At 38.5% G+C, this 27,622-nt stretch overlaps 1 protein-coding gene across 1 annotated transcript in view; it reads right to left on the bottom strand.

Moving 5' to 3' along the window:
• The window catches only part of SYT14 (synaptotagmin 14), a 511,604-nt gene that overhangs the window by 219,743 nt on the left and 264,239 nt on the right, over positions 1-27,622 (bottom strand). The window contains exon 3 of the mRNA XM_053712745.1: positions 1,976-2,247. Within this exon, the coding sequence (XP_053568720.1) occupies positions 1,976-2,247 (272 nt within the window). The remainder of the gene's footprint in view (positions 1-1,975; positions 2,248-27,622) is intronic.

The following is a 27,622-nucleotide window of genomic DNA, read 5'->3' as shown; positions in this document are numbered from 1 at the left end:
AACCCTTTAGAGAGGTCCAATATGTTCAGGGGACTCCTTCAGGGAAGCTGGATGTCTCAAGCTGCAAAAACTACTGCACCTGTACTCACAGTGAGAGGACCTTAAAAAACTATCCCTAGGCAAAATCTAGTCAGCCATGTGGAAAAAACTGGGCCCCAGAATAAAGTTTTATCACCAATATGTAATAAACGTTTAAATACCTCAAGCAAATGTTATATCTATTCAGTAATGGGAGTAAATAACAAAAATATTACCCTTTACAGCAAGCATGATACCAGTCGTTATTAAATCACTGTAATCAGGCTTACCTTAAATAAATCCGGTATTGTCAGCATTTTCTAGCTTATTCATCTCTCTAGAAAAATTTAAAACTGCACATACCTCAGAGCAGGAGACCCTGCACGCTATTCCCCCAGCTAAAGTTACCCATCTCTTCAGTTATGTGTGAGAACAGCAGTGGATCTTAGTTACAAGCTGCTAAGATCATCAAAAACCACAGACAGACTCTTCTTCAACTTTCTGCCTGAGGCTAAAATAGTACAACTCCGGTACCATTTGAAAATAATAAACTTTTGATTGAAGATAAACTACATTAATGCACCACATCTCTCTAGCTACTTCCCTTGTTGAGAGCTGCAAGAGAATGACTGGGAGGTGGCAGTTAGGGGAGGAGCTATATAGACAGCTCTGCTGTGGGTGATCCTCTTGCAGCTTCCTGTTGGGAAGGAGAATATCCCACAAGTAAGGGATGAATCCGTGGACTGGATACACCTTACAAGAGAAACAGAAACACTAACCCCTGTAGTCAGAGACACTAGTGAGGCCTCATGTCACACTCACATGATATCAGTGCAGGCAGTGGCAGGTCAACATTTTTTATTTGAAGCTGGCCCCCCCACCTTCAAGGGCCCAGTCGCAGTTGTGTCCTCTGCACCCCCTGTAGTTTCACCCCTGTATGTACAATTTTGTTAAGCACGATATTAATACGTTCTGATAAGATCTTACTAAGTATTTGTACGTTGGTATTTTAGAGAGATATAGGTCTGTAATGGGGTCGTCTGTGGATTTATTGGGTTTCAGTACAGCATCAATTAGGCTTAACTAATTAAAACAGTGTTGAACAATATTGGGAGGTCTGGAGGGCACTAATGAAGAGTCTAGGGTGGGATGCATAGTGACATTGAAGCTGCCTGCCAGAATCAGTGTTTCATTTCTTTATTAGAGGACTAGTGAAAGGAGTCCTCTAAAGAAATGGGTCCTGTTGGTGCTGGGGGCATATACATTTACTAAGGTAACTAGTCTGTTAAACATCAATTCCACTAAAATCAGAATTCTTCCCTCCATATCAGATATCGTATTGAGAATTTGAAAAGGTAAATGTTTATGAATAAGTATTCTAACTCCATTTTTTCCTATTATATAACTTGGAAAACCTGATCGTGAATCCTCTGGAAATTAATTTAGGCTCGGCTGAATATTTTTGACAAATGGAACTCTACATTTTTACAGCTGCTGCACCGCTATATATTATTCCTGAGTTTATACATAATAATAAATAATAAATAATAAACTGAGTAAAAAACAAACTGCAGTACTGTAAAGCTTCCAATGTCTGATCTGTGAGTGTTCACCACCTGTCAAAGGTTGCAAGAATACTTAAGCTCCAAGATTGTGGTGCCCAGTATGAAGATGCAGAGCTTCACTAACCGGCACTTGTAAGGGGTTAAAACAAGATAATGGCTTTAATGAGAGCTACAGAGAGCACTGCTGGATCCGAGGAAGAAAAGCAATAGCAATGTCCCTTTCAGACAAAATCCCTGCATGCCGAATCATTTTCTAAATGACCCTTGGAAAATGCGTCAAAGTAATAAAATAAAACAACAACCACAAATCTAAGCATTAGCAAACAACCAATCATTGTAAGGATGGTAACTACAAATCTCAGGTTACTGTGCACTGATATTATTATACTTACTTCTGGACTAAGAACTGCAGTGCTATCACTGGGTACATCCTCTTCATACACTTTGTTCTGGAAACTTTCAATTTCATGCCCAGTGCTTCCCTCACTGGGACATTTAGTATAAGAGTATCTGGGGCTATTGCTACATTGAGAGAGTTCACATTTACTGTCCCCAATATCTGAGAGAGTACATGAAAGGTGAGGAGAGCCGCTGTCATCCTGGTATGGAGGGGGCTGCAGTTCATCCAATGGTGGCGTCCTCCTCATTCTCTGAATGCAGTTTGCTGTAAAATATTGAAATGTTAGCAGTCATTTCCACCAACTAGATGCAGACTGTAATTTTTAATTATATGTGTTAACTTCTATGACAGAACCAAGATACTCCCTGAAAAACAGGCTTACATTTTAATGAAAGCGTATGGATTTTCCTTGACCATATGATGGCAGCGTTTCCAAGATTCACATATGTAGAAATTAAGTGCAGTGCCTCTCCACGATCACTGAACCATTTCTGGATGTTTGCAATCAGCAGAAGCTGAGACGGCAGCCCCATAGGTTAAAGAGGAGGATCTTCTCGATTAGTCAACCTTCCCCCTTTGATTAATCTGAACCAGAAGTTATACGCAGCCTTCCTGTACAAATATGGAGGAAGGTTTTTCTGTGCATCACCACTAAGGCAAAGTCCAGCGACACTGAATGTTTCAATCATAAAAGACCTTTATTATTCATATTAGAGCCATGCCATAAACAGTGTTTCAGGCTACAAGCCCTAATCATGTATGCTTTTTCACATCTCTATTTAAATAGCTCTCTTAGCTCCTCCAAATGAGTGGATCTTTGCACTCATAGTGGTCACAATGAATTTATATACTTGTACACATGAATTATGTGGATATAAAGGGATATGAAACCCAAATTTTCTCTTTCATGATTCAAATGGAGCATGCAATTTTAAGCAACGTTCTAATGGGCTGGCTCCTAAGCTTTTATCCATGCTTTTTCAAATAAATATTTCAAGAGAACAAAGAAAAATTTAAAATAGGAGTAAATTAGAAAGTTGCTTAAAACTGCATGCTCTATCCGAATCATAAAAGAAAAAAATGTGGGTTTAGTATCCCTTTAAGGATTGATTTTGAATCTTATATAAAAATAATTTTTGCTGATTTTATATTGTATATGATTTTTACTTTGGTACCTACAGGGTTAATTCACATGTACAAGTGTATACATTCATTGTGACCACTAGATGGCAATAAAAAAATGTGAAGCTTCACTCATTCAGAGAAGCTAGGAGATTCAATGTCAAAAAGCATACATGATTAAGGGCTTGTAGCCTGAAATATATATATATATATATATATATATTATATATATATATATACTGTATATATATATATATAGCATGGCCCTAAGATTAATAATAACATTCGGTGCTGCTGGACTTTGCTGTGTGTTTCCAACATGGGCTGCCATAGTGTTCATGGACAGAAAAGCCTTCCTCCATATTTGTACAGGAAGGCTGCGTATAACTTCTGGTACAGATTAACCAAGGGGGGAAGGTTGAGAAGCACCTCCTTTTTAACCTATGGTGTTGCCGGCTCAGCTTCTACTTATTGCAAACATCCAGAAATGGTGCAGTTGAGATGGGGGGCATCCAGCAAGATCTAGTTATGCCCCTGATTTTTGCTGGCTGTTAAGTCTAATATACATTTGTCAAAACAAGATGTAATGCATGATTATTAAAGGGACAGTAAACCTTAAAAATAATGTTATATAATTCTGCACATAGTGCAGAATTATATAACATTATATTAGCCAAACCTTATAAAACCTAATGTACCCTTTTAATTTTTTTAAAAAAACGCTGTTTTACAGACCCGCTCTCTGTACTCTGCTGAGCGGGTCTGTTATATTCACACAGCGCATCGGGCCAGCTGTATAGTCACAGCCTGGCCCGACCGCGCCATAAGACTAAGTGCAGCTCGCTCCTGCTCTGTCTGACAGCTCTGACTTATGGCGCGGTCGGGCCGGGCTGTGACTATACAGCTGGCCCGATGCGCTGTGTGAATATAACAGACCCGCTCAGCAGAGTACAGAGAGCGGGTCTGTAAAACAACGTTTTTTTAAAAAAATTAAAAGGGTACAATAGGTTTTATAAGGTTTGGCTAATATAATGTTATATAATTCTGCACTATGTGCAGCATTACATAACATTATTTTTAAGGTTTACCGACACTTTAACTACTTTTGCCATTATTTCTATTTAACGGGATATGAAACCCACATTTTTTCAATCATGATTCAGACAGCGCATACAATTTTAAACACATTTCTAATTTACTTTATAAATGTTTCTTCATTCTCTTTGTATCTTCGTTGAAAATCAGGAATGTATGCTTAGGAGCTGGCCCATTTCTAGAGCACTATATGGCAACAGTTTTGCAAGAATGTTATCCATTTGCAAGAACGCTAGAAGGCAACACTATTTCCTGCCACTTAGTGCTCCAGATGGCTACCTAAGAAGTAAATTGGAAACTTTTTTAAAATGGTATACTCTGAATCCCAAAAGAAAATGTTTGAGTTTCATATCCCTTTAAGTATAATAACAAAATGATCTATTTACATCAGTAACATATACTGTAACCAAACAATAAGGTTATTTTTGAAAAGAAGAAACCCAACCTCAGAAAATATTCACCAGATACCTCTGAAACAGTGAAAAGTTCATATGAATAAATACATCACGCAAACAAATATGTGAAATTCAAGACAATGAACTAACGACAGAATACACACACAACTCTTGTTTGCATTGTCATTTTGTGCTAGCTTGAGAAAGGGGAAAGTTGCCCCGAAACCTTGCTCTTTCAATAAAGGTGTCCCATTTGGGAGTGCTACCTTATACTGTGTTCTTTGGACTCATATAACTCTTGTCATGATACCAGAAAATGAGTCAAGTTTAAATCTCTGTCTAGGCCCCTGGGGGTGTCAGAAATGTGAATAAAAACAAACAGCAATTAAAATAACATTATTATATTATAAATATTATTATACAGCATATTAAAATCCATAAAATATATTTTGTAATTGAAAACACCCAACTGCAAAACAAATTCTATAAATATAAAATATATTTTTTAATCTAGAAAGTATTTTTTTCCTCTGAACTGTGATGACTTGTCAAGCCTGCTGAGTCATGCAACTATCACTGTTGATTGGATCAGCAGCAGTCTCAGCTCATGTCCAGCAGTGCTCTGCGGGTCCTGAGCTGGATTTTAATTCTGTGGTTAACCCCTTTGCATGGCTTAAACAAAGAGCCTTACGGTGTCTCTAGTGTTAAAATGGCATGTTAATTATGCTTCCTATTTGCAATATTGAAATATATATGTTTTTTTTTATTTACTCTGCTTGGTGTGGTTAAAAATGAAAATCTGTATCCAAGGTATGCTGCAAAATGCTGCCAATTGCCAGTACCAGCTACATATTAAATAGTAATTGCTTAAAGTGAAGGTCAATTTAGATGAATCGGTGCCAGGTTTTTAATAATACTATTAAAAACCAGGGCACTTTAATTCATCAAAATTGACATTTCACTTTTTTTTCCCAAAAACGTATCTTTTAATCCTGACAGCCACTCCAGCGATTCCCCCGGTCGCCGGGAGCCTCTTCATATGTCAGAAATGACGAATCCGGCTTCCTCCAATCACGGCTTTCCCCCCAGGGGAATCATGGCCTGAGGCAACGCCGTGATTGGAGAAAGCCAGATTCGTCATTTTGGACCCGCAAAGAGGGCTTGCGACGGGCAGAGGAAGCGCTGCAGCGGCTGTCAGGATTAAAAAGGTAAGTTTTTGAAGAAAACAAGTGAAATATCAATTTTGATGGATTAAAGTGCCCTTGCTTTTAATAGCATTATTAAAATCTGGGCACGATTCATCTTAAGTGACCTTCACTTTAAAGTAGTGTACAAACTTGTATACAGTTAGACATTATAAGCCACATCTAGGGAGATAAAACAGACATCCCCACCAGGGTTTTTATGTACTTAGCACATGCAGTTATGCATATCATAAAAAAGAAGCAGTTTAAATGCTTTAAAATATTTCTAATGTGTGTAGATCTTTTGCAATTTTGTTTTCATTGCTGATACACACTATTTATATATAGAAAAAATTACTTTAAAATCATGCTGTGAGGCCTTAAATAAACTTCAGGAGTTTGTAAGCAAGATGTCTACAGTTTTATATCTTCAATAAAATTATGTAGTTTTTTCCCCATTATTTTTAAAATATGTATTCATCATGTTTACATCAATGCATTCAATTTCATGTAATTGTTTCCAGAGACTGATGGTTCACAGAATCTGAAGGGAATGGGTGACCGAGAGAACAAGGGAATCACAAGCCATACAGATGAAGTTTAAAGGGGACAGTCTAGTCCAGAATGTTTATTGTTTAAAAAGATAGATAATCCCTTTATTACCCACTAGGAAATAACCCTGACTAGAGGGCAGTCTATGTTTAAAAAATATAAACCCCCCAAGCTAAAGTTACAAAAAATAAACAAAGCTATCCAAAATAAAAATTGTAAATCTAAACTAATACCCTTATAAAAATAAAAAATCCCCCCAAAATAAAAACACCCCCTTAGCTAATACTAAACTACCAATAGCCATTAAAAGGGCCTTCTATAGGGCATTGCCCTACGTTAAACAGCTCTTTTACCTCTAAAAAATACTAAGTCCCCCCTAACAGTAAAAAAACCCCACCCACCAAAAAGAACTGCCCTTTAACATGTAAAAAATACTAAGTCCTCCCTAACAGTAAAAATCCCCCACCCACCAAACCCCCCAAAATAAAAAAAAGTAACACTAAAAAAAACTAAACTACCCATTGCCTCTAAAGGGGCATTTGTATGGGCATTGCCCTTAAAATGGCATTCAGCTCTTTTACTGCCCTTAAAAGGGCATTCAGGTCTTTTTCAAGACCCAAATAAACCTAATCTAAAAAAAAAATACCCCAAAAATTAAAAAGCCTAAACCTAATCCCCAAATAGGTACTCACTGTTCCTGAAGTCTGGAGGGAAAGGTCTTCTTCCAGACGGATCCATCATCTTCTAGCTTCATCCAGAGTGAAGGCGGCACGGAGCAGAGGTGCTGAGCTGTGTTCCTGATGCCTTGAACCTCAACGGTGGTCCTCAACGGCAGTGGTCCTTGGCAGCGGCATTGAGGCTCCTCTTCATCCGATGTCCATTGTAGACTGAAGATTAAATGCAAGGTACCGCAATCAATTTGGGGTACCTTGCATTCCTATTGGCTGAGATTTTGAAATCAGCCAATAGGATTAGAGCTACTGAAATCCTACTCGCTGTTCAAATCAGCCAATAAGATTTCAGTAGCTCTCATCCTATTGGCTGATTTCAAAATAAGAATGCGAGGTAACCCGATAAATATGGGGTGAATCGAATATATAGAGGCGCTGATCTTGAATCTCGTGTATATGGACGTACACACTGAAGAAAGAAAAACTTGGCTTGTGATTTGCAGAAGTTAACAACAAATTAATGTGCAGTATACTCACTCCGAAAAATTCAGAGTTCAGCTTCTTCGAAAGGTTTTTCTGTCTCAACTTTCCCAATTTCCACACTGTGTTTGTGTCTGTGGATAATGAAAATTGCACTGCAGGTAATTGAATCTTTTGCTTGATAAAAAGTGCAATATACTCACTCCGATAAATTTCGGAATCCGGCTCCTCAGAACGTATTGTGTAGTTTGAAATTACTTCCAAAAAGGCAGCAAAAATACTTGTTGTGGTAAAAAACAAATATTTATTAAAACATAATAAAATGCTCTTATTTATCTTGGCTCTACGCGTTTCAACGACAGTGTCGTCTTTTTCAAGAGCAGTAAAAACAATTGGAAGTGCTGCCTTTGGAGTGTTAACAGGTGTATTTATACAGGTAATCATTGTTCCTGTTCCGGTGGTAAACACCGGAATAGGACTCACAAATAAAACATTTTAATTTTGTATTTATTCCAATCCAATTGTGTTTTGAGAATGATATTTATTTATTTTGTATTTAAGCTTTTGGCGCTTAAACTCTCAATAATTTTTCAAATTGGATTGGTATAAATGAAAAAAAGCCTTTTTGGCCAATCAGAGGGGAGAAAAATAAAGTTCCCTTTCAAGTCCTGGTTTTAAGCAGTTTCTTTTCAGGTCCGCCAGATGATGCGTGGTCATATGTTCTCATCAATCGGGTAGAGAGCGTTGTTTTCAATGCTTCGTATGTAAAGGCCTAAGCTCCGGTTTGTCCAATGAGTTCCGTGTCACATGTCTCGGATTGACCAATCTCTCTGTGAGCGACATTTTACTATGTTCCATTGATAGCCAGTATTTTGGATTCTCTAGGGAGTATGTAATGAAAAGTGCAAGTCACTTTGAATCATATATATTACAGACATAGACAACTTCGTGACAATATTTCACAAAAATCTTGGGTTACAACCTTTTCAATTTCTTTTGAATATTAATTAGTGCAACATGCACTCGAATATCGATGTTGCCATCAAATGTATAAACTTTGCCATCAAATATGAATTTTAAATATAAATTTCGCCATCAAGTATAAATTTTGCCATCAAATATAAATTTTGCCATCAAATATAAATTTATCTTCACATATAATTTCTGAACAGAATCACAGTAATATTGTGTATGTAATTGGGATAAATATTAGACTATTTGAAATATAATGAAACCTAAACAGAATAAAATAATTTATTAAATATATTAAATATAAAATAAAATAAAATAAAATGAAAATAAAATAAATTATATGAACGCTGCCACTCTAATATCTTTATTTAAACCATAATGTCCATATGTTTTTAATGTGTGTATCCACCATAATTCTCTTCTATTGAGTTCTTTTTCTATCTCTCCCCCTCTCCAGTGTAATGAAACCTTCTCTATACCTATCCATGATAGATGTTTTTTATCGTATAGAGGACAATTATTATAGTGTAAAGGGACACCATGATCTTCTTTTTCTTTTTCAATTTTATTAAGGTGTTCTAATATACGAGTTTTAGCAAATCTTGAAGTTTGTCCTAAATATTGAATCTGACAATTACACTGAAGTAAATATATTATATTTTTGGTTTTGCAAGTGATGAAATCTTTTATTGTGTATGATTTATTTTTTACTGAAGAAGTGAATGTCTTATGTGTCTTTTTAGTATAATTGCATGCTTTACAATGTCCACATGTATAAAATCCTGTTAAATTGGCAATTTGGATAGGTTTAGGTGGCTTCATCCCCTTGATAAGGGAAGGTGCCAATTTTTGTTTGAAGTTTGTTCCCTTCCTGAAAGTTATCAAAGGTTTGTTTGGAATGATATTATTTAAGTATTCATCATTTTTTAGAACATTCCAATGTTGATTTATAATATGTTTGATCTGTTTGTGTCCACTATTGTATGTGGTAATGAATCTTGGAAAATTTGGATTATTGGTACTTTTTTTGTCAGTGTTCAGTATTAAAGAATCTCGATTCCTGTTTCCCACTTCAACTCTATCTTGTTCTAATGTGTTGCTGTCATAGCCTTTTTGCTCAAATCTTTCTTTAATTATCTTAGATTGGGTATTGAAATCATCTGTGGTATCACAATTTCTTCGTATACGGAGAAATTGTCCTTTAGGGATTGCTTTTAGCCAGGTTGGATGGTGTTCACTGTCTCTCCTTATATAAGTGTTCATGTCACAGCTTTTGAAAAAGGTCCTAGTGTGTATATTTCCTGCTTCAACAAAAATTGTTAAGTCTAGAAAATTAATGTGAGTTTTATTGAATTCAGGTGTTAGTATTATACCCATATTATTTTCATTCAGATAAGAGACAAAGTTATTTGATGCAGTCTCGTCCTTGTTCCAAATACATAGAACATCATCTATGTAGCGCCGCCAGGACACCAGGCCCACCCCAGCCACGCCACATGACCATACATAAGTGTGTTCAAAGTGGTCCATGTAAATATTGGCGTAGCTTGGGGCGAATCTGGTGCCCATGGCGGTGCCACATATCTGAAGATACTGTTTATTATCGAACCAAAAGAAATTATGTTTCAAAATGAACTCTATTGATATTAAAATAAATTCTAGTAATTCTATAGATAAATTTTCATCTTGTTCAAGTTTCCATTTTATGGCTGCTATACCTTTTTTGTGATCAATGATGGAGTATAAAGATGTTACATCCATTGTTAGCATGCATTCAATCTTCAGTGTGCAACGGACATTTGCATAAAGAGGAGCCCCCACGCCGACGAGGACCACCGATGAGGATCCAGGCATCGGGAACACAGCTCTGCACCTCTGCTCCACGCCGCCTTCACTCCGGATGAAGATATAAGATGATGGATCCGTCTGGAAGAAGACCTTCTCTGTCGGACTTCAGGAACAGTGAGTACCTATTTGGGGCTTAGGTTAAGGCTTTTTTATTTTAATTTTTGGGGTAGTTTTTTTTTTTTTTAGATTAGGTTTTTTTGGGGCTTGAAAAAGACCTGAATGCCCTTTTAAGGGCAGTAAAAGAGCTGAATGCCCTTTTAAGGGCAATGCCCATACAAATGCCCCTTTAGGGGCAATGGGTAGTTTAGTTTTTTAGTGTTAGGTTTTTTATTTTGGGGAGTAAGGTGGGTGGGGTGTTTTTACTGTTAGGGGGGACTTAGTATTTTTAGAGGTAAAAGAGCTGTTTAACTTAGGGCAATGCCCTACAAAAGGCCCTTTTAAGGGCTATTGGTAGTTTATATTAGGGGGTGTTTTTATTTGGGGGGGGGGCTTTTTTATTTTCATAGGGATTAGGGTTAAAAAAAAAATATTTTTGATCATTTTGTTTATTTTTTTCTGTAATGTTAGACTTTTTTATTTTTTGTAATTTAATGTAAGTTTTTTTTTAATTTTAATTGTAATTTAGTAGTAATTGGGGTTAATTTAGGGGGTGTTAGGTTAGGGGGCTTAGTAATTAAATTGCAGCTAGATTACGAGTTTTACGTTATGGGGGGTAGTTATCAAGCCGTCTACTTTTCTGGCTTCGCCGGCCCAATACGTCCGCCTAAGCTCGCCTACCTTCGCCGCCGCGGACCTGAAAAAATACGCCTAAGTTATCAAATAAAGCTGTCAAAAAGCCGCGGGGCGATGAGCAGCGGACTGTGACAGTTATCACTCATCCGATCTCGCTGCCCTTCGGCTTTTTCCCAGCTTTATTGCTAGCCTGTCACTAAGCACTCACACTAAACTGCACTGTTCTACCCCCTATACCGGCGCCCCCGGAGCCCCCCGCAACTAAATAAAGTTACTAACCCCTAAACCGCCGCTCCTAGACCCTGCCGCAAGTCTTATAAATGTATTAACCCCTAAACCGCCGCTCCTAGACCCTGCCGCAAGTCTTATAAATGTATTAACCCCTAAACCGCCGCTCCTAGACCCTGCCGCAACTCTTATAAATGTATTAACCCCTAAACCGCCGCTCCTAGACCCTGCCGCAAGTCTTATAAATGTATTAACCCCTAAACTGCCGCTCCCGGACACCGCTGCCACCTACATTATACCTAGTAACCCCTATCCTGCCCCCCTTATACCGTCGCCCTCTATTATAAAATTATTAACCCCTATCCTGCTGATCCCGCACCTCTCCGCAACTAAATAAATAGTTTAACCCCTAAACCGCCGCTCCATGAACCCGCCGCAACCTATATTAAACCTATTAACCCCTATCCTGCCCCCCCTACACCGTCGCCACCTATAATAAATTTATTAACCCCTAATCTGCCCCCCCTACACCGTCGCCACCTATAATAAATTTATTAACCCCTATCCTGCCCCCCACTACGCCGCCGCCACTGTAATAAAATGATTAACCCCTAAACCTAAGTCTAACCCTAACCCTAACGCCCCCCTAACTTAAATATTAATTAAATAAATCTAAATAAATTAACTCTTATTAACTAAATGAATCCTATTTAAAACTAAATACTTACCTTTAAAATAAACCCTAATATAGCTACAATATAAATAATAATTATATTCTAGCTATCTTAGGATTTATATTTATTTTACAGGTAACTTTCAATTTATTTTAACCATGTACAATAACTATTAAATAGTTATTAACTATTTAATAGCTTACCTAGCTAAAATAAAGAGAAATGTACCTGTGAAATAAATCCTAACCTAAGTTACAATTACACCTAACACTACACTATACTTTAATAAATTATTCCTATTTAAAAATAAATACTTACCTGTAAAATAAACCCTAAGATAGCTACAATGTAATTAATAATTATATTATAGCTATCTTAGGATTTATATTTATTTTACAGGTAACTTTGTATTTATTTTAGCTAGTTAGAATAGTTATTAAATAGTTATTAACTATTTAATAACTACCTAGCTAAAAGAAATACAAAATTACCTGTAAAATAAATCCTAACCTAAGTTACAATTAAACCTAATACTACACTATCATTAAATTAACTAAATAAACTACCTACAAATAACTACAATTAAATACAATTACATAAACTAACTAAAGTACAAAAAATAAAAAATGAAGTTACAAACATGTTAAAAATATTACAACAATTTTAAGCTACTTACACCTAATCTAAGCCCCCTAATAAAATAACAAACCCCCCCAAAATAAAAAAAATCCCTACCCTATTCTAAATTAAATAAATTTCAAAGCTCTTTTACCTTACCAGCCCTTAAAAGGGCCATTTGTGGGGGCATGCCCCAAAAAGTTCAGCTCTTTTGCCTGTAAAAGAAAAATACAACCCCCCCCCCAACATTAAAACCCACCACCCACATACCCCTAATCTAACCCAAACCCCCCTTACAAAAACCTAACACTAATCCCCCGAAGATCATCCTACCTTGAGCCGTCTTCACTCAGCCGAGCAGCGATGGAACTGAAGAGGACATCCGGAGTGGAAGAAGTTAATCCTCCAAGCGGCGCTGAAGAAATCTTCCATCCGATGAAGTCATCATCCAGGCGGCGCTGAAGAAGTCTTCGATCCGGCCGATGTCATCTTCAAAGAGGCGCTGAAGAGGTCTTCTATCCGGGCGAAGTCATCTTCCAAGCCGGGTCTTGAATCTTCCTTCCGCCGACGCGGAACCACCTTCTTCACCGACGGACTACGACGAATGACGGCTCCTTTAAGGGACGTCATCCAAGATGGCGTCCCCTCAATTCCGATTGGCTGATAGGATTCTATCAGCCAATCGGAATTAAGGTAGGAAAATCTGATTGGCTGATGGAATCAGCCAATCAGATTCAAGTTCAATCCGATTGGCTGATCCAATCAGCCAATCAGATTGAGCTCGCATTCTATTGGCTGATCGGAACAGCCAATAGAATGCGAGCTCAATCTGATTGGCTGATTCCATCAGCCAATCAGATTTTTCCTACCTTAATTCCGATTGGCTGATAGAATCCTATCAGCCAATCGGAATTGAGGGGACGCCATCTTGGATGACGTCCCTTAAAGGAGCCGTCATTCGTCGTAGTCCGTCGGTGAAGAAGGTGGTTCCGCGTCGGCGGAAGGAAGATTCAAGACCCGGCTTGGAAGATGACTTCGCCCGGATAGAAGACCTCTTCAGCGCCTCTTTGAAGATGACATCGGCCGGATCGAAGACTTCTTCAGCGCCGCCTGGATGATGACTTCATCGGATGGAAGATTTCTTCAGCGCCGCTTGGAGGATTAACTTCTTCCGCTCCGGATGTCCTCTTCAGTTCCATCGCTGCTCGGCTGAGTGAAGACGGCTCAAGGTAGGATTATCTTCAGGGGATTAGTGTTAGGTTTTTGTAAGGGGGTTTGGGTTAGATTAGGGGTATGTGGGTGGTGGGTTTTAATGTTGGGGGGGGGGTTGTATTTTTCTTTTACAGGCAAAAGAGCTGAACTTTTTGGGGCATGCCCCCACAAATGGCCCTTTTAAGGGCTGGTAAGGTAAAAGAGCTTTGAAATTTATTTAATTTAGAATAGGGTAGGGATTTTTTTTATTTTGGGGGGGTTGTTATTTTATTAGGGGGCTTAGATTAGGTGTAAGTAGCTTAAAATTGTTGTAATATTTTTAACATGTTTGTAACTTACTTTTTTATTTTTTGTAACTTAGCTTTTTTTATTTTTTGTACTTTAGTTAGTTTATGTAATTGTATTTAATTGTAGTTATTTGTAGGTAGTTTATTTAGTTAATTTAATGATAGTGTAGTATTAGGTTTAATTGTAACTTAGGTTAGGATTTATTTTACAGGTAATTTTGTATTTCTTTTAGCTAGGTAGTTATTAAATAGTTAATAACTATTTAATAACTATTCTAACTAGCTAAAATAAATACAAAGTTACCTGTAAAATAAATATAAATCCTAAGATAGCTATAATATAATTATTAATTACATTGTAGCTATCTTAGGGTTTATTTTACAGGTAAGTATTTATTTTTAAATAGGAATAATTTATTAAAGTATAGTGTAGTGTTAGGTGTAATCGTAACTTAGGTTAGGATTTATTTCACAGGTACATTTCTCTTTATATTAGCTAGGTAAGCTATTAAATAGTTAATAACTATTTAATAGTTATTGTACATGGTTAAAATAAATTGAAAGTTACCTGTAAAATAAATATAAATCCTAAGATAGCTAGAATATAATTATTATTTATATTGTAGCTATATTAGGGTTTATTTTAAAGGTAAGTATTTAGTTTTAAATAGAATTCATTTAGTTAATAAGAGTTAATTTATTTAGATTTATTTAATTAATATTTAAGTTAGGGGGGCGTTAGGGTTAGGGTTAGACTTAGGTTTAGGGGTTAATAATTTTATTACAGTGGCGGCGGCGTAGTGGGGGGCAGGATAGGGGTTAATAAATTTATTATAGGTGGCGACGGTGTAGGGGGGGCAGGATAGGGGTTAATACATTTAATATAGGTTGCGGCGGGTTCAGGGAGCGGCGGTTTAGGGGTTAATACATTTATTATAGTTGCGGTGGGCTCCGGGAGCGGCGGTTTAGGGGTTAATATGTATAGAGTAGCTTGCGGTGGGCTCCGGGAGCGGCGGTTTAGGGGGTAATAACTTTATTTAGTTGCGGCGGTGTAGGGGGGGTCAGATTAGTGGTGTTTAGACTCGGGGTACATGTTAGGGTGTTAGGTGTAGACAGCTCCCATAGGAATCAATGGGATGTCCGTCAGCAGCGAACTTGTACTTTCGCTATGGTCAGACTCCCATTGATTCCTATGGGATCCGCCGCCTCCAGGGGTGGCGGATTGAAAACCAGGTACACTGGGCCGTAAAAGTGCCGAGCGTACCTGCTAGTTTTATGATAGCTAGCAAAAGTAGTGAGAATGTGCCGCACTTGTGTGCGGAACATCTGGAGTGACGTAAGAATCGATCTGTGTCGGACTGAGTCCGGCGGATCGATGCTTACGTCACAAAATTCTACTTTTGCCGGTCTCGAGCCTTTGATAACTAAGGCGAATCAGCCTCGCCACAAATACGCTGCGGAATTCCAGCGTATTTGAGGTTGACGGCTTGATAACTAGGCCCCTTTGAGTGAAAAAGCATCGTTATGCTTCATAACGATGCTTTTTCCCTAACGCCGCTATTACAAGCCTTGTCAGAATAGGTGTACCGCACACCTTTTTGGCCGTCACGCAACGTCAGTACCGTACTTTTAAAACAGTCCTTTTTCAATGGGACTCCCATAGGGCCGGTATTACGAGTTTGCCTGGGAGGCCAAAAAAGTGAGAGGTACAGCCTAAAATGACAAGATCCGTACCGCCATCTAAAGTCAGCAGTTATGAGTTTTATGCTACAAAGCTCTAGCATAAAACTCATAACTAAACTGTTAAAAAGTACACTAACACCCATAAACTACCTATTAACCCCTAAACTGAGGCCCTCCCACATCGCAAATACTAAAATAAAATTATTAACCCCTAATCTGCCGCTCAGGACATCGCCGCCACTTAAAAAATGTATTAACCCCTATTCCGCCACTCCCCGACATCGTCGCCACTATAATAAACCTATTAACCCCTAAACCACCGCCCTCACGCATCGCAAATACACTTTAAAGATTATTAACCCCTAATCTGCCGTCCGCCCACACAGCCGCAATAATAAACCTATTAACCACTAAACCGCAAGCCTCCCACAATGAAATATAAATAAAATAAACTATTAACCCCTAAACCGCAAGCCTCCCACAATGAAATATAAATAAAATAAACTATTAACCCCTAAACCTCTGGCCTCCCACATCACTACATAAATATATTAACCCCTAAACCTAACCCGAACCCTAACGTAACCCTAAGCCTCAGTCTAACCCTAACACCCCCTAACTTAAATATAATTAAAATAAATCTAAATAAAACTTACAATTATTACCTAAATAATTCCTATTTAAAACTAAATACTTACCTATAAAATAAAACCTAAGCTAGCTACAAAATAAATAATAGTTACATTGTATCTAGCTTAGGTTTTATTTTTATTTCAGGTAAGTTTGTATTTATTTTAACTAGGTAGACTACTTAGTAAATAGTTATTAACTATTTACTAACTAACTAGATAAAATAAATACAAAGTTAACTGTAAAATAAAACCTAACCTGCCTTATACTAAAACCTAACATTACAATAAAATAAAATAAATTAATAAAATACAATTATCTACATAAAAAACAAAATGATCAAAAATTAAAACGAATTACTCCTAATCTAAATGCCCTATCATAATAAAAAAGCCCCCACCCCCAATAAAAAAACCCTAGCCTACACTAAACTGCCAATGGCCCTTAAAAGGGCTTTTGTAGGACATTGCCCCAAAGAAATCAGCTTTTTTACCTGTAAAAAAAAATACAAACAACCCCCAAAAGTAAAACCCACCACCCACACAACCAAACCCCCCAAATAAAATCCTATCTAAATAAACCTAAGCTAACCATTGCCCTGAAAAGGGCATTTGGATGGGCTAAAAAGGGTATTTAGCTCTTTTACATTGCCCAAACCCTAAGCTAAAAATAAAACCCACCCAATAAACCCTTAAAAAAACCTAACATTAACCCCCCCTGACGATTCACTTACATTTTTCTAAGACCCGACATCCATCCTCATCCAGGCGGCAGAAGTCTTCATCCAAGCAGGCAGAAGTTCTCATCGAAGCCGGCAGAAGTCTTCATCCAAGCCGGCAGAAGTCTTCATCCAAGCCGGCAGAAGTCTTCATCCAAGCCGGCAGAAGTCTTCATCCAAGGGGGCAGAAGTCTTCATCCAAGGGGGCAGAAGTCTTCATCCAAGCAGGCAGAAGTCTTCATCCAAGCGGGCAGAAGTCTTCATCCAAGTGGGCAGAAGTCTTCATCCAAGCGGGCAGAAGTCTTCATCCAGAGGGCATCTTCTATCTTCATCCATCCAGCGCGGAGCGGGTCCATCTTCAAGACATCCGGCGCAGAGCATCCTCTTCTTCTGATGGTCGCTGAAGACAGAAGTTTCCCTTTAAGTGACGTCATCCAAGATGGCGTCCCTTACATTCCAATTGGCTGATAGAAAAAAAAGAGGATGCTCCGTGCCGGATGTCTTGAAGATGGACCCGCTCCGCGCCGGATGGATGAAGATAGAAGATGTCGTCTGGATGAAGACTTCTGCCTGCTTGGATGAAGACTTCTGCCCTCTTGGATGAGGATGGATGTCCGGTCTTCGAAAACTGTAAGTGGATCGTCGGGGGTTAGTGTTAGTTTTTTTAAGGATTTATTGGGTGGGTTTTATTTTTAGCTTAGGGTTTGGGCAAAGTAAAAGAGCTAAATGCAATGCCCATCCAAATGCCCTTTTCAGGGCAATGGTTAGCTTAGGTTTATTTAGATAGAATTTTATTTGGGGGGTTTGGTTGTGTGGGTGGTGGGTTTTACTGTTAGGGGGTGTTTGTATTTTTTTTTACAGGTAAAAGAGCTGATTTCTTTGGGGCAATGCCCCGCAAAAGACCCTTTGAAGGGCCATTGGTAGTTTAGTGTAGGCTAGGGTTTTTTTTTTATTTTGGGGGGGCTTTTTTATTTTGATAGGGCTATTATTATTATTTTTGATCATTTTGTTTTTTATTTTGTGTAATTTAGTGGGGGTTTTTTATTTGTAATGTAGATAATTGTATGTTATTAATTTAATTTATTTTATTGTAATGTTAGGTTTTAGTGTAAGGCAGGTTAGTTTTTATTTTACAGGTAACTTTGTATTTATTTTAGCTAGGTAGTTATTAAATAGTTAATAACCATCTACTAACTAGTCTACCTAGTTACAATAAATACAAATTTGCCTGTGAAATTAAAATAAAACATAAGCTAGCTACAATATAACAATTAGTTATACTGTAGCTAGCTTAGGTTTTTTTTTTAAAGGTAAGTATTTAGTTTTAAATAGGAATTATTTAGGTAATAATTGTAAGTTTTATTTAGATTTATTTTAATTATATTTAAGTTAGGGGGGTTAGGGTTAGACTTGGGGTCACGTTAGGGTTATGCTTAGGGTTAGGTTTAGGGGTTAATATATTTATTTAGTGTTAGTGATGTTGGAGGCCAGAGGCTTAGGGGTTAATAACTTTAGTATAGTGGCTGCGACATTGGGGACGGCAGATTAGGGGTTAATAACTGTAATGTAGGGGCGGCAATATCAGGAGTGGCAGATTAGGGGTTAATAAGTGTATTTAGGTGGCGGCGATGTTAGGGGCAGCAGATTAGGGGTTAATAAGTGTATTTAGGTGACGGAGATATCGGAAGTGGCAGATTAGGGGTTAATAACATTATGTAGGTTGCAGCGATGTTGGGGCAGAAGATTAGGGGTTAATAACATTATGTAGGTGGCGGCGATGTTAGGGGCAGAAGGTTAAGGGTTAATAACATTATGTAGGTTGCGGCGATGTCGGGGGCGGCAGATTAGGGGTGTTCAGACGTGGTTTTTATGTTAGGGTGTTAGGTTTAAACATAACTTTTTCTGTCCCCATAAACATCAATGGGGCTGCATTACGGAGCTTTCTTTTCCGCAATCGCAGGTGTTAGCCTTTTTTTTGCCAGCTCTCCCCATTGATGTCTATGGGGAAATCGTGCCCGAGCACGTCAAAACACTGCTTGTATTTGGGTGAGGTATGGAGCTCAACGCCACCATATCGCCCATGCAAGCCAGGTTTTTAAAAACCTGTAATAGCAGGTGAAATAACGGAGGTGAAATAGCGCCGCTTTTGTGGCGCTCGTTAATTTCCCTATAGCCCTGAAAACTCGTAATCTAGCTGTTAGTTATTTGCGTTGTGGGGGGGTTGGCAGTATAGGAATTAATATATTAATTAGGGTTATTGCGATGTGGGGGTTTGGCGGTTTAGGAGTTAATTAGGTTGATTGCGATGTGGGGGGTTGGGAGTTTAGGGGTTAGTATTTTAATTATGTTATTTGCGGTTTAGGGGTTAATAACTATTATTTTGAGATGTGGGGGTTGACGGTTTAGATGTCTGTTAATACTTTGTGCGGGAGGTTAGTTTTTTTTGTTATACTTTGTGTGGGCGGGTACGTGTTTATTTTTATTTCTTACGGGTGGTTACGTGTTTTTTAGTCATTTCGTGCGGGCGGTTGCCATTTTCGGAATCCACTTGGATGCAGCATCACTGCATCCAGGTGGATTCTTTTAGCTGCGCACACAGCCAACACTCTTTTGGCTGCCTTGCAGCCAACATTCCTTTGAGGGTGAGTGCGCAACTGGCGACGGACGCGTTACAAGCACGATTATAGTATAGATGCCCCAGTTTTGCATAACCAACACTTATATTAATACAATTTTTACCTCTGTGATTACCCTGTATATAAGCCTCTGCAGACTGCTCCCTTATATCAGTGCTTTTGACAGACATTCATTTTAGCCAATCAGTGCTGATGACCTGGACCACAGAGAAACCGTTACGTCTCCCGCAAATGCCAATAAGGAAAGAGGAAGTTGAAGAGGCCACACCCAGTCACATGGAGTGCCATGCAGGACTGCCCCTGCACTATAGAGAAAATGCGCCAAAAAAAGGCTGCGTCGATCTTCATCTGACTGTTCACAGATTGCTAGAGCCTCATCTCACACATGACGTAGCATTAACACAATAAAGATATTATGCACAAATCCCCCCTGTTCAATAATCCCCTTTCCAGGGATATTAACCCTAGATTATATTAGAAAAAAGGAGACACACTGTGAACCTGTCTTCTTGCGTTATCATATGTGTATAAATGAAACAATCTTACCAGAATCTATGCCGTGGAACAGGAACACGGCCCTTCAAGCATGACAGGTTAGTAGAATCGCTCCTGACATGGACTTCAGTGAATAAAGGCAGGAAGCGAAACTCGTCAACGCTGATTGCCAAGGAGCTGTTAACATGAGTCGGGATGGTTTTGCAGAGACGAAACTCCCTGCATCTCCGGACTCTAACTTTCGTCCATGCTCTTACTAAGAGGCTGACAGGATTACTTAAAATGCCAGTCCCATTTCGAAGAGTACTACCCTCCATAAGAGACTACTCCGAATCTTCCGACACTTCTCTGCCAACCTCCTGTGATGAAAGGCAAAGAATGACTGGGGGATGAGGGGAGTGGGCGAGGTATTTAAGCCTTTGGCTGGGGTGTCTTTGCCTCCTCCTGGTGGCTAGGTTCTTATTTCCCACAAGTAATAAATGAAGCAGTGGACTCTCCTCCCATTAAGATGGAAAAAGGGATTATCTATCTTTTTAAACAATAAAAATTCTGGTGTAGACTGTCCCTTTAAATAACTCTACGGGAGTGAGCACAATGTTATCTAAATGACACACATGAACTAGCAGTGTCTAACTGTCAAAATGCACTGAGATTAGAAGTGGCCTTCAAGGGCTTAGAAATTAGCACATGAGCCAACCTAGGTTTAGCTTTCAACTAAGAATACCAAGAGAACAAAGCAAATTTGATGATAAAAGTAAATTGGAAAGTGGTTTAAAATTGCATGCCCTATCTGAATCATGAAAGTTTAATTTTGACTAGATTGTTCCATTAGTTTCCAATTTAGCAAACACAGACTGAGGTCTCTCTTCCTGGTGAAGATAATATTCAGAACATAATGAATTTGAATTTAGAGGTTCCAATCTACAGTATACATTTAAATTGCAGTATTGATAAAAAAAAAACAGTATTGGCTTAAATCTCAAACTAAATCCAAAATAACAACAGGTGCTCCTGAAAACTTTGCTGTCTTCTTTTATAAGCAGCTAAAGGATACTCAAGAATCTATCGCCTTGATTACGAGTTTTGCCGTAACAGGGGTGCGGTGCTAATTTGCAGTTTATTCTCACTTACCTGCAGCACTGGTATTACGGGTTTTTATCAACCCGGCATTAACAGGCAAGAAGTGAGCGTAGAGCAAAATTGAGCTCCACACTACACTCCAATACCAGCGCTGCTTAAGTCAGCGGTGAGCTGGTTATACGTGCTCGTGCACGATTTCCCCATAGACATCAATGGGGAGAGCCGGATTTTATGAACCCCGAGTTTAAACACCCATAATCTCACACTTATTAACCCCTAATCTGCCCCCCCCCGACATCGCCGACACTTACATTATACTTATTAACCCCTAATCTACTGCTCCGGACATCGCCACCACTATAATAAACATATTAACCCCTAAACCGCCGCACTGTCGCATCACGAACATTAGTTAAATATTAGCCCCTAATCTGCCGCCCCTAACATCGCCGCCACCTATCTACATTTATTAACCCTTAATCTGCTGCCCCAACGTCGCCGCCACTATACTAAATGTATTAACCCCTAAACCTAAGTCTAACTCTAACCCTAACACCCACTAACTTAAATATAATTTAAATAAATCTAAATAAAACCTACTATTATTACCTAAATAATTCCTATTTAAAACTAAATACTTACCTGTAAAATAAACCCTAAGGTAGCTACAATATAACTAATAGTTACATTGTATCTAGTTTAGGGTTTATTTTTATTTTACAGGGAAGTTTGTATTTATTTTATCTAGGTAGAATAGTTTTCTAAATAGTTATTAACTATTTACTAACTACCTAGCTAAAATAAATCACATACAATTAGCTAAATTACAAAAAACAAAACAAAACACTAAATTACAGAAAATAAAAAACAAATTACAAGATCTTTAAACTAATTACACCTAATCTAATAGCCCTATCAAAATAAAAAAGCCCCCCCAAAATAAAAAACCCTAGCCTACAATAAACTACCAATGGCCTTTTGTGGGGCATTGCCCCAAAGAAATCAGCTCTTTTACCTGTAAAAAAAAATACACACAACCCCCCCAACAGTAAAACCCACCACCCACACAACCAACCCCCCAAATAAAATCCTAACTAAAAAAACCTAAGCTCCCCATTGTCCTAAAAAGGGCATTTGTATGGGCATTGCCCTTAAAAGGGAATTTAGCTCCATTGCAGCCCAAAGCCATAACCTAAAAATAAAACCCACCCAATACACACTTAAAAAATCCTAACACTAACCCCCGAAGATCCACTTACCGGGAGAAGTCTTCATCCAAGCGGCAAGATGTCCTCAACGAAGTCAGCAGAAGTGGTCCTCCAGACGGGCAGAAGTGGTCCTCCAGACGGCATCTTCCGATGCGGAGCGGGTCCATCTTCAAGACATCAGGTGCAGAGCATCCTCTTCCAACGACGACTACCCGACAAATGAAGGTACCTTTAAGTGATATCATCCAAGATGGCGTCCCTTAGATTCCGATTGGCTGATAGAATTCTATCAGCCAATCGAAATTAAGGTTGAAAAAATCCTATTGGCTGATGCAATCAGCCAATAGGATTGAGCTTGCATTCAGACAGAGCAGGAGCGAGCTGCACTTAGTGTTATGGAGCGGTCGGGCCGGGCTGTGACTATACAGCTGGCCCGATGCGCTGTGTAAAAAAAAACAGACCCGCTCAGCAGAGTACAGAGAGCGGGTCTGTAAAACGGGCATATTTTAAAAAAATTAAAAGGGAAAAAAAGGTTTTATAACCATAGCACTAAAATAATGTTATATAATTCTGCACTATGTGCAGAATTATATAACATTATTTTTTAGGTTTACTGTCCCTTTAAAGGAACACTAAACCCAAAAGTTTTCTTTCATGATTCAGATAGAGAATACAATTTTAAACAACATTCTAATTCACTTCTATTTTCTAATTTGCTTCATTCTTTAGATATCCTTTGTTGAAGAAATAGCAATGCATATGGGTGAGCCAATCACACAAGACATCTATGTGCAGCCACCAATCAGCAGCTACTGAGCCTATCTAGATATGCTTTTCAGCAAAGGATATAAAGCGAATGAAGCAAGCGGAGCCATCCTGGAGTGTCCTCTTCATACCGTCACTGCCGTACACTGAAGTTGAATGTAAGGTAGCCGTTTCAAAATGGCATACCTTGCATTCCTATTGGCTAGTTTGATTCTTCAAATTCAAATCAGCCAATAGGATTTCAGTAGCTCATCCTATTGGCTGGTTTGAATCTGAATCAAATCAGCCAATAGGAATGTAAGGTACGCCATTTTGAAATGGCTACCTTGCATTCAACTTCAGTGTACGTCGGTGACCTATGCAGAGGACGCTCCATGCAGGATGTCTTCGGTTTCCAGGATGGCTCCACTCCGTGCCGCTGGGATGAAGATTAAAGAAGCCCCTGGGATGGATGAAGATATCGTCGCTAGATGAAGACTTCTCGCCGCCTGGATAGAGATGGATGTCCTGACTTCAGGAACCGTGAGTAGATATTCTGGGGTTTGTGTTAGGGTTTTTTTTTTTGTTTGTTTGTTTTTTGGGTGGTTTTTTTTTTTAGATTAGGGCTTTGGGCTATTTTAAAAGAGCTCAATGACTTTTTATTTTGGGGGGTTGGTTGGGTGGTGGATTTTACTGTTGGGGGGATTTTGTATATTTTTTACAGGTAAAAGAGCTGTTTAACTTAGGGCAATGCCCTATGGGTAGTTTATTGTAGGCTAGGGGGTGTTTTTATTTTGGGGGGCTTTTTTATTTTTTTTAGGGCTTTTAGATTAAGTATAATTGTTTTTATTTTTGATAATGTTTTTTTTTTTTAAAGCTTAGTTTCTTTCATGTAATTAGCAAGAGTCCATGAGCTAGTGACGTATGGGATATACATTCCTACCAGGAGGGGCAAAGTTTCCCAAACCTCAAAATGCCTATAAATACACCCCTCACCACACCCACAATTCAGTTTTACAAACTTTGCCTCCTATGGAGGTGGTGAAGTAAGTTTGTGCTAGATTCTACGTTGATATGCGCTCCGCAGCAAGTTGGAGCCCGGTTTTCCTCTCAGCGTGCAGTGAATGTCAGAGGGATGTGAGGAGAGTATTGCCTATTTGAATGCAGTGATCTCCTTCTACGGGGTCTATTTCATAGGTTCTCTGTTATCGGTCGTAGAGATTCATCTCTTACCTCCCTTTTCAGATCGACGATATACTCTTATTTATATACCATTACCTCTACTGATTCTCGTTTCAGTACTGGTTTGGCTTTCTACAAACATGTAGATGAGTGTCCTGGGGTAAGTAAATCTTATTTTCTGTGACACTCTAAGCTATGGTTGGGCACTTTGTTTATAAAGTTCTAAATATATGTATTCAAACATTTATTTGCCTTGACTCAGAATGTTCAACATTCCTTATTTTCAGACAGTCAGTTTCATATTTGGGATAATGCATTTGAATGAATCATTTTTTCTTACCTTCAAAAATTTGACTCTTTTTTCCCTGTGGGCTGTTAGGCTCGCGGGGGCTGAAAATGCTTCATTTTATTGCGTCATTCTTGGCGCGGACTTTTTTGGCGCAAAAAATCTTTTCCGTTTCCGGCGTCATACGTATCGCCGGAAGTTGCGTCATTTTTTGACGTTATTTTGCGCCAAAAATGTCGGCGTTCCGGAAGTGGCGTCATTTTTGGCGCCAAAAGCATTTAGGCGCCAAATAATGTGGGCGTCTTATTTGGCGCTAAAAAAATTTGGGCGTCGCTTTTGTCTCCACATTATTTAAGTCTCATTTTTTCATTGCTTCTGGTTGCTAGAAGCTTGTTCTTTGGCATTTTTTCCCATTCCTGAAACTGTCATTTAAGGAATTTGATCAATTTTGCTTTATATGTTGTTTTTTCTCTTACATATTGCAAGATGTCTCACGTTGCATCTGAGTCAGAAGATACTTCAGGAAAATCGCTGTCTAGTGCTGGACCTACCAAAGCTAAGTGTATCTGCTGTAAACTTTTGGTAGCTATTCCTCCGGCTGTTGTTTGTATTAATTGTCATGACAAACTTGTTAATGCAGATAATATTTCCTTTAGTAAAGTACCATTGCCTGTTGCAGTTCCTTCAACATCTAAGGTGCAGAATATTCCTGATAACATAAGAGATTTTGTTTCTGAATCCATCAAGAAGGCTATGTCTGTTATTTTTCCTTCTAGTAAACATAAAAAATCTTTTAAAACTTCTCTCCCTACAGATGAATTTTTAAATGAACATCATCATTCTGATTCTGATGATTCTTCTGGTTCAGAGGATTCTGTCTCAGAGATTGATGCTGATAAATCTTCATATTTATTTAAAATGGAATTTATTCGTTCTTTACTTAAAGAAGTACTAATTGCTTTAGAAATAGAGGATTCTGGTCCTCTTGATACTAATTCTAAACGTTTAGATAAGGTATTTAAATCTCCTGTGGTTATTCCAGAAGTTTTTCCTGTTCCTAATGCTATTTCTGAAGTAATTTCCAAAGAATGGGATAAATTGGGTAATTCATTTACTCCTTCTAAACGTTTTAAGCGATTATATCCTGTGCCGTCTGACAGATTAGAATTTTGGGACAAAATCCCTAGAGTTGATGGGGCTATTTCTACCCTTGCTAAACGTACTACTATTCCTACGTCAGATGGTACTTCCTTTAAGGATCCTTTAGATAGAAAAATTGAATCCTTTCTAAGAAAAGCTTATCTGTGTTCAGGTAATCTTCTTAGACCTGCTATATCATTGGCTGATGTTGCTGCAGCTTCAACTTTTTGGTTGGAAACTTTAGCGCAACAAGTAACAGATCATGATTCTCATAATATTATTCTTCTTCTTCAGCATGCTAATAATTTTATCTGTGATGCCATTTTTGATATTATTAGAGTTGATGTCAGGTTTATGTCTCTAGCTATTTTAGCTAGAAGAGCTTTATGGCTTAAGACTTGGAATGCTGATATGGCTTCTAAATCAACTCTACTTTCCATTTCTTTCCAGGGTAACAAATTATTTGGTTCTCAGTTGGATTCTATTATCTCAACTGTTACTGGTGGGAAAGGAACTTTTTTACCACAGGATAAAAAATCTAAGGGTAAAAACAGTGCTAATAATCGTTTTCGTTCCTTTCGTTTCAACAAAGAACAAAAGCCTGATCCTTCATCCTCAGGAGCAGTTTCAGTTTGGAAACCATCTCCAGTCTGGAATAAATCCAAGCCTGCTAGAAAGGCAAAGCCTGCTTCTAAGTCCACATGAAGGTGCGGCCCTCATTCCAGCTCAGCTGGTAGGGGGCAGGTTACGTTTTTTCAAAGAAATTTGGTTCAATTCTGTTCACAATCTTTGGATTCAGAATATTGTTTCAGAAGGGTACAGAATTGGTTTCAAGATGAGACCTCCTGCAAAGAGATTTTTTCTTTCCCGTGTCCCAGTAAATCCAGTGAAAGCTCAAGCATTTCTGAATTGTGTTTCAGATCTAGAGTTGGCGGGAGTAATTATGCCAGTTCCAGTTCCGGAACAGGGGATGGGGTTTTATTCAAATCTCTTCATTGTACCAAAGAAGGAGAATTCCTTCAGACCAGTTCTGGATCTAAAAATATTGAATCGTTATGTAAGGATACCTACGTTCAAAATGGTAACTGTAAGGACTATCTTGCCTTTTGTTCAGCAAGGGCATTATATGTCCACGATAGATTTACAGGATGCATATCTGCATATTCCGATTCATCCAGATCATTATCAGTTCCTGAGATTCTCTTTTCTGGACAAGCATTACCAGTTTGTGGCTCTGCCGTTTGGCCTAGCTACAGCTCCAAGAATTTTTACAAAGGTTCTCGGTGCCCTTCTGTCTGTAATCAGAGAACAGGGTATTGTGGTATTTCCTTATTTGGACGATATCTTGGTACTTGCTCAGTCTTTACATTTAGCAGAATCTCATACGAATCGACTTGTGTTGTTTCTTCAAGATCATGGTTGGAGGATCAATTTACCAAAAAGTTCATTGATTCCTCAGACAAGGGTGACCTTTCTGGGTTTCCAGATAGATTCAGTGTCCATGACTCTGTCTTTAACAGACAAGAGACGTCTAAAATTGATTTCAGCTTGTCGAAACCTTCAGTCACAATCATTCCCTTCGGTAGCCTTATGCATGGAAATTCTAGGTCTTATGACTGCTGCATCGGACGCGATCCCCTTTGCCCGTTTTCACATGCGACCTCTACAGCTCTGTATGCTGATTCAATGGTGCAAGGATTACACAAAGATATCTCAAATAATATCTTTAAAACCGATTGTACGACACTCTCTAACGTGGTGGACAGA

The sequence above is a fragment of the Bombina bombina genome, chromosome 4 (assembly GCF_027579735.1).
Source record: "Bombina bombina isolate aBomBom1 chromosome 4, aBomBom1.pri, whole genome shotgun sequence".
Lineage (NCBI taxonomy): Eukaryota > Metazoa > Chordata > Amphibia > Anura > Bombinatoridae > Bombina > Bombina bombina.
The sequence above is the reverse complement of the archived record's forward strand: the minus strand, read 5'-3'. Positions and strand labels throughout refer to the sequence as shown.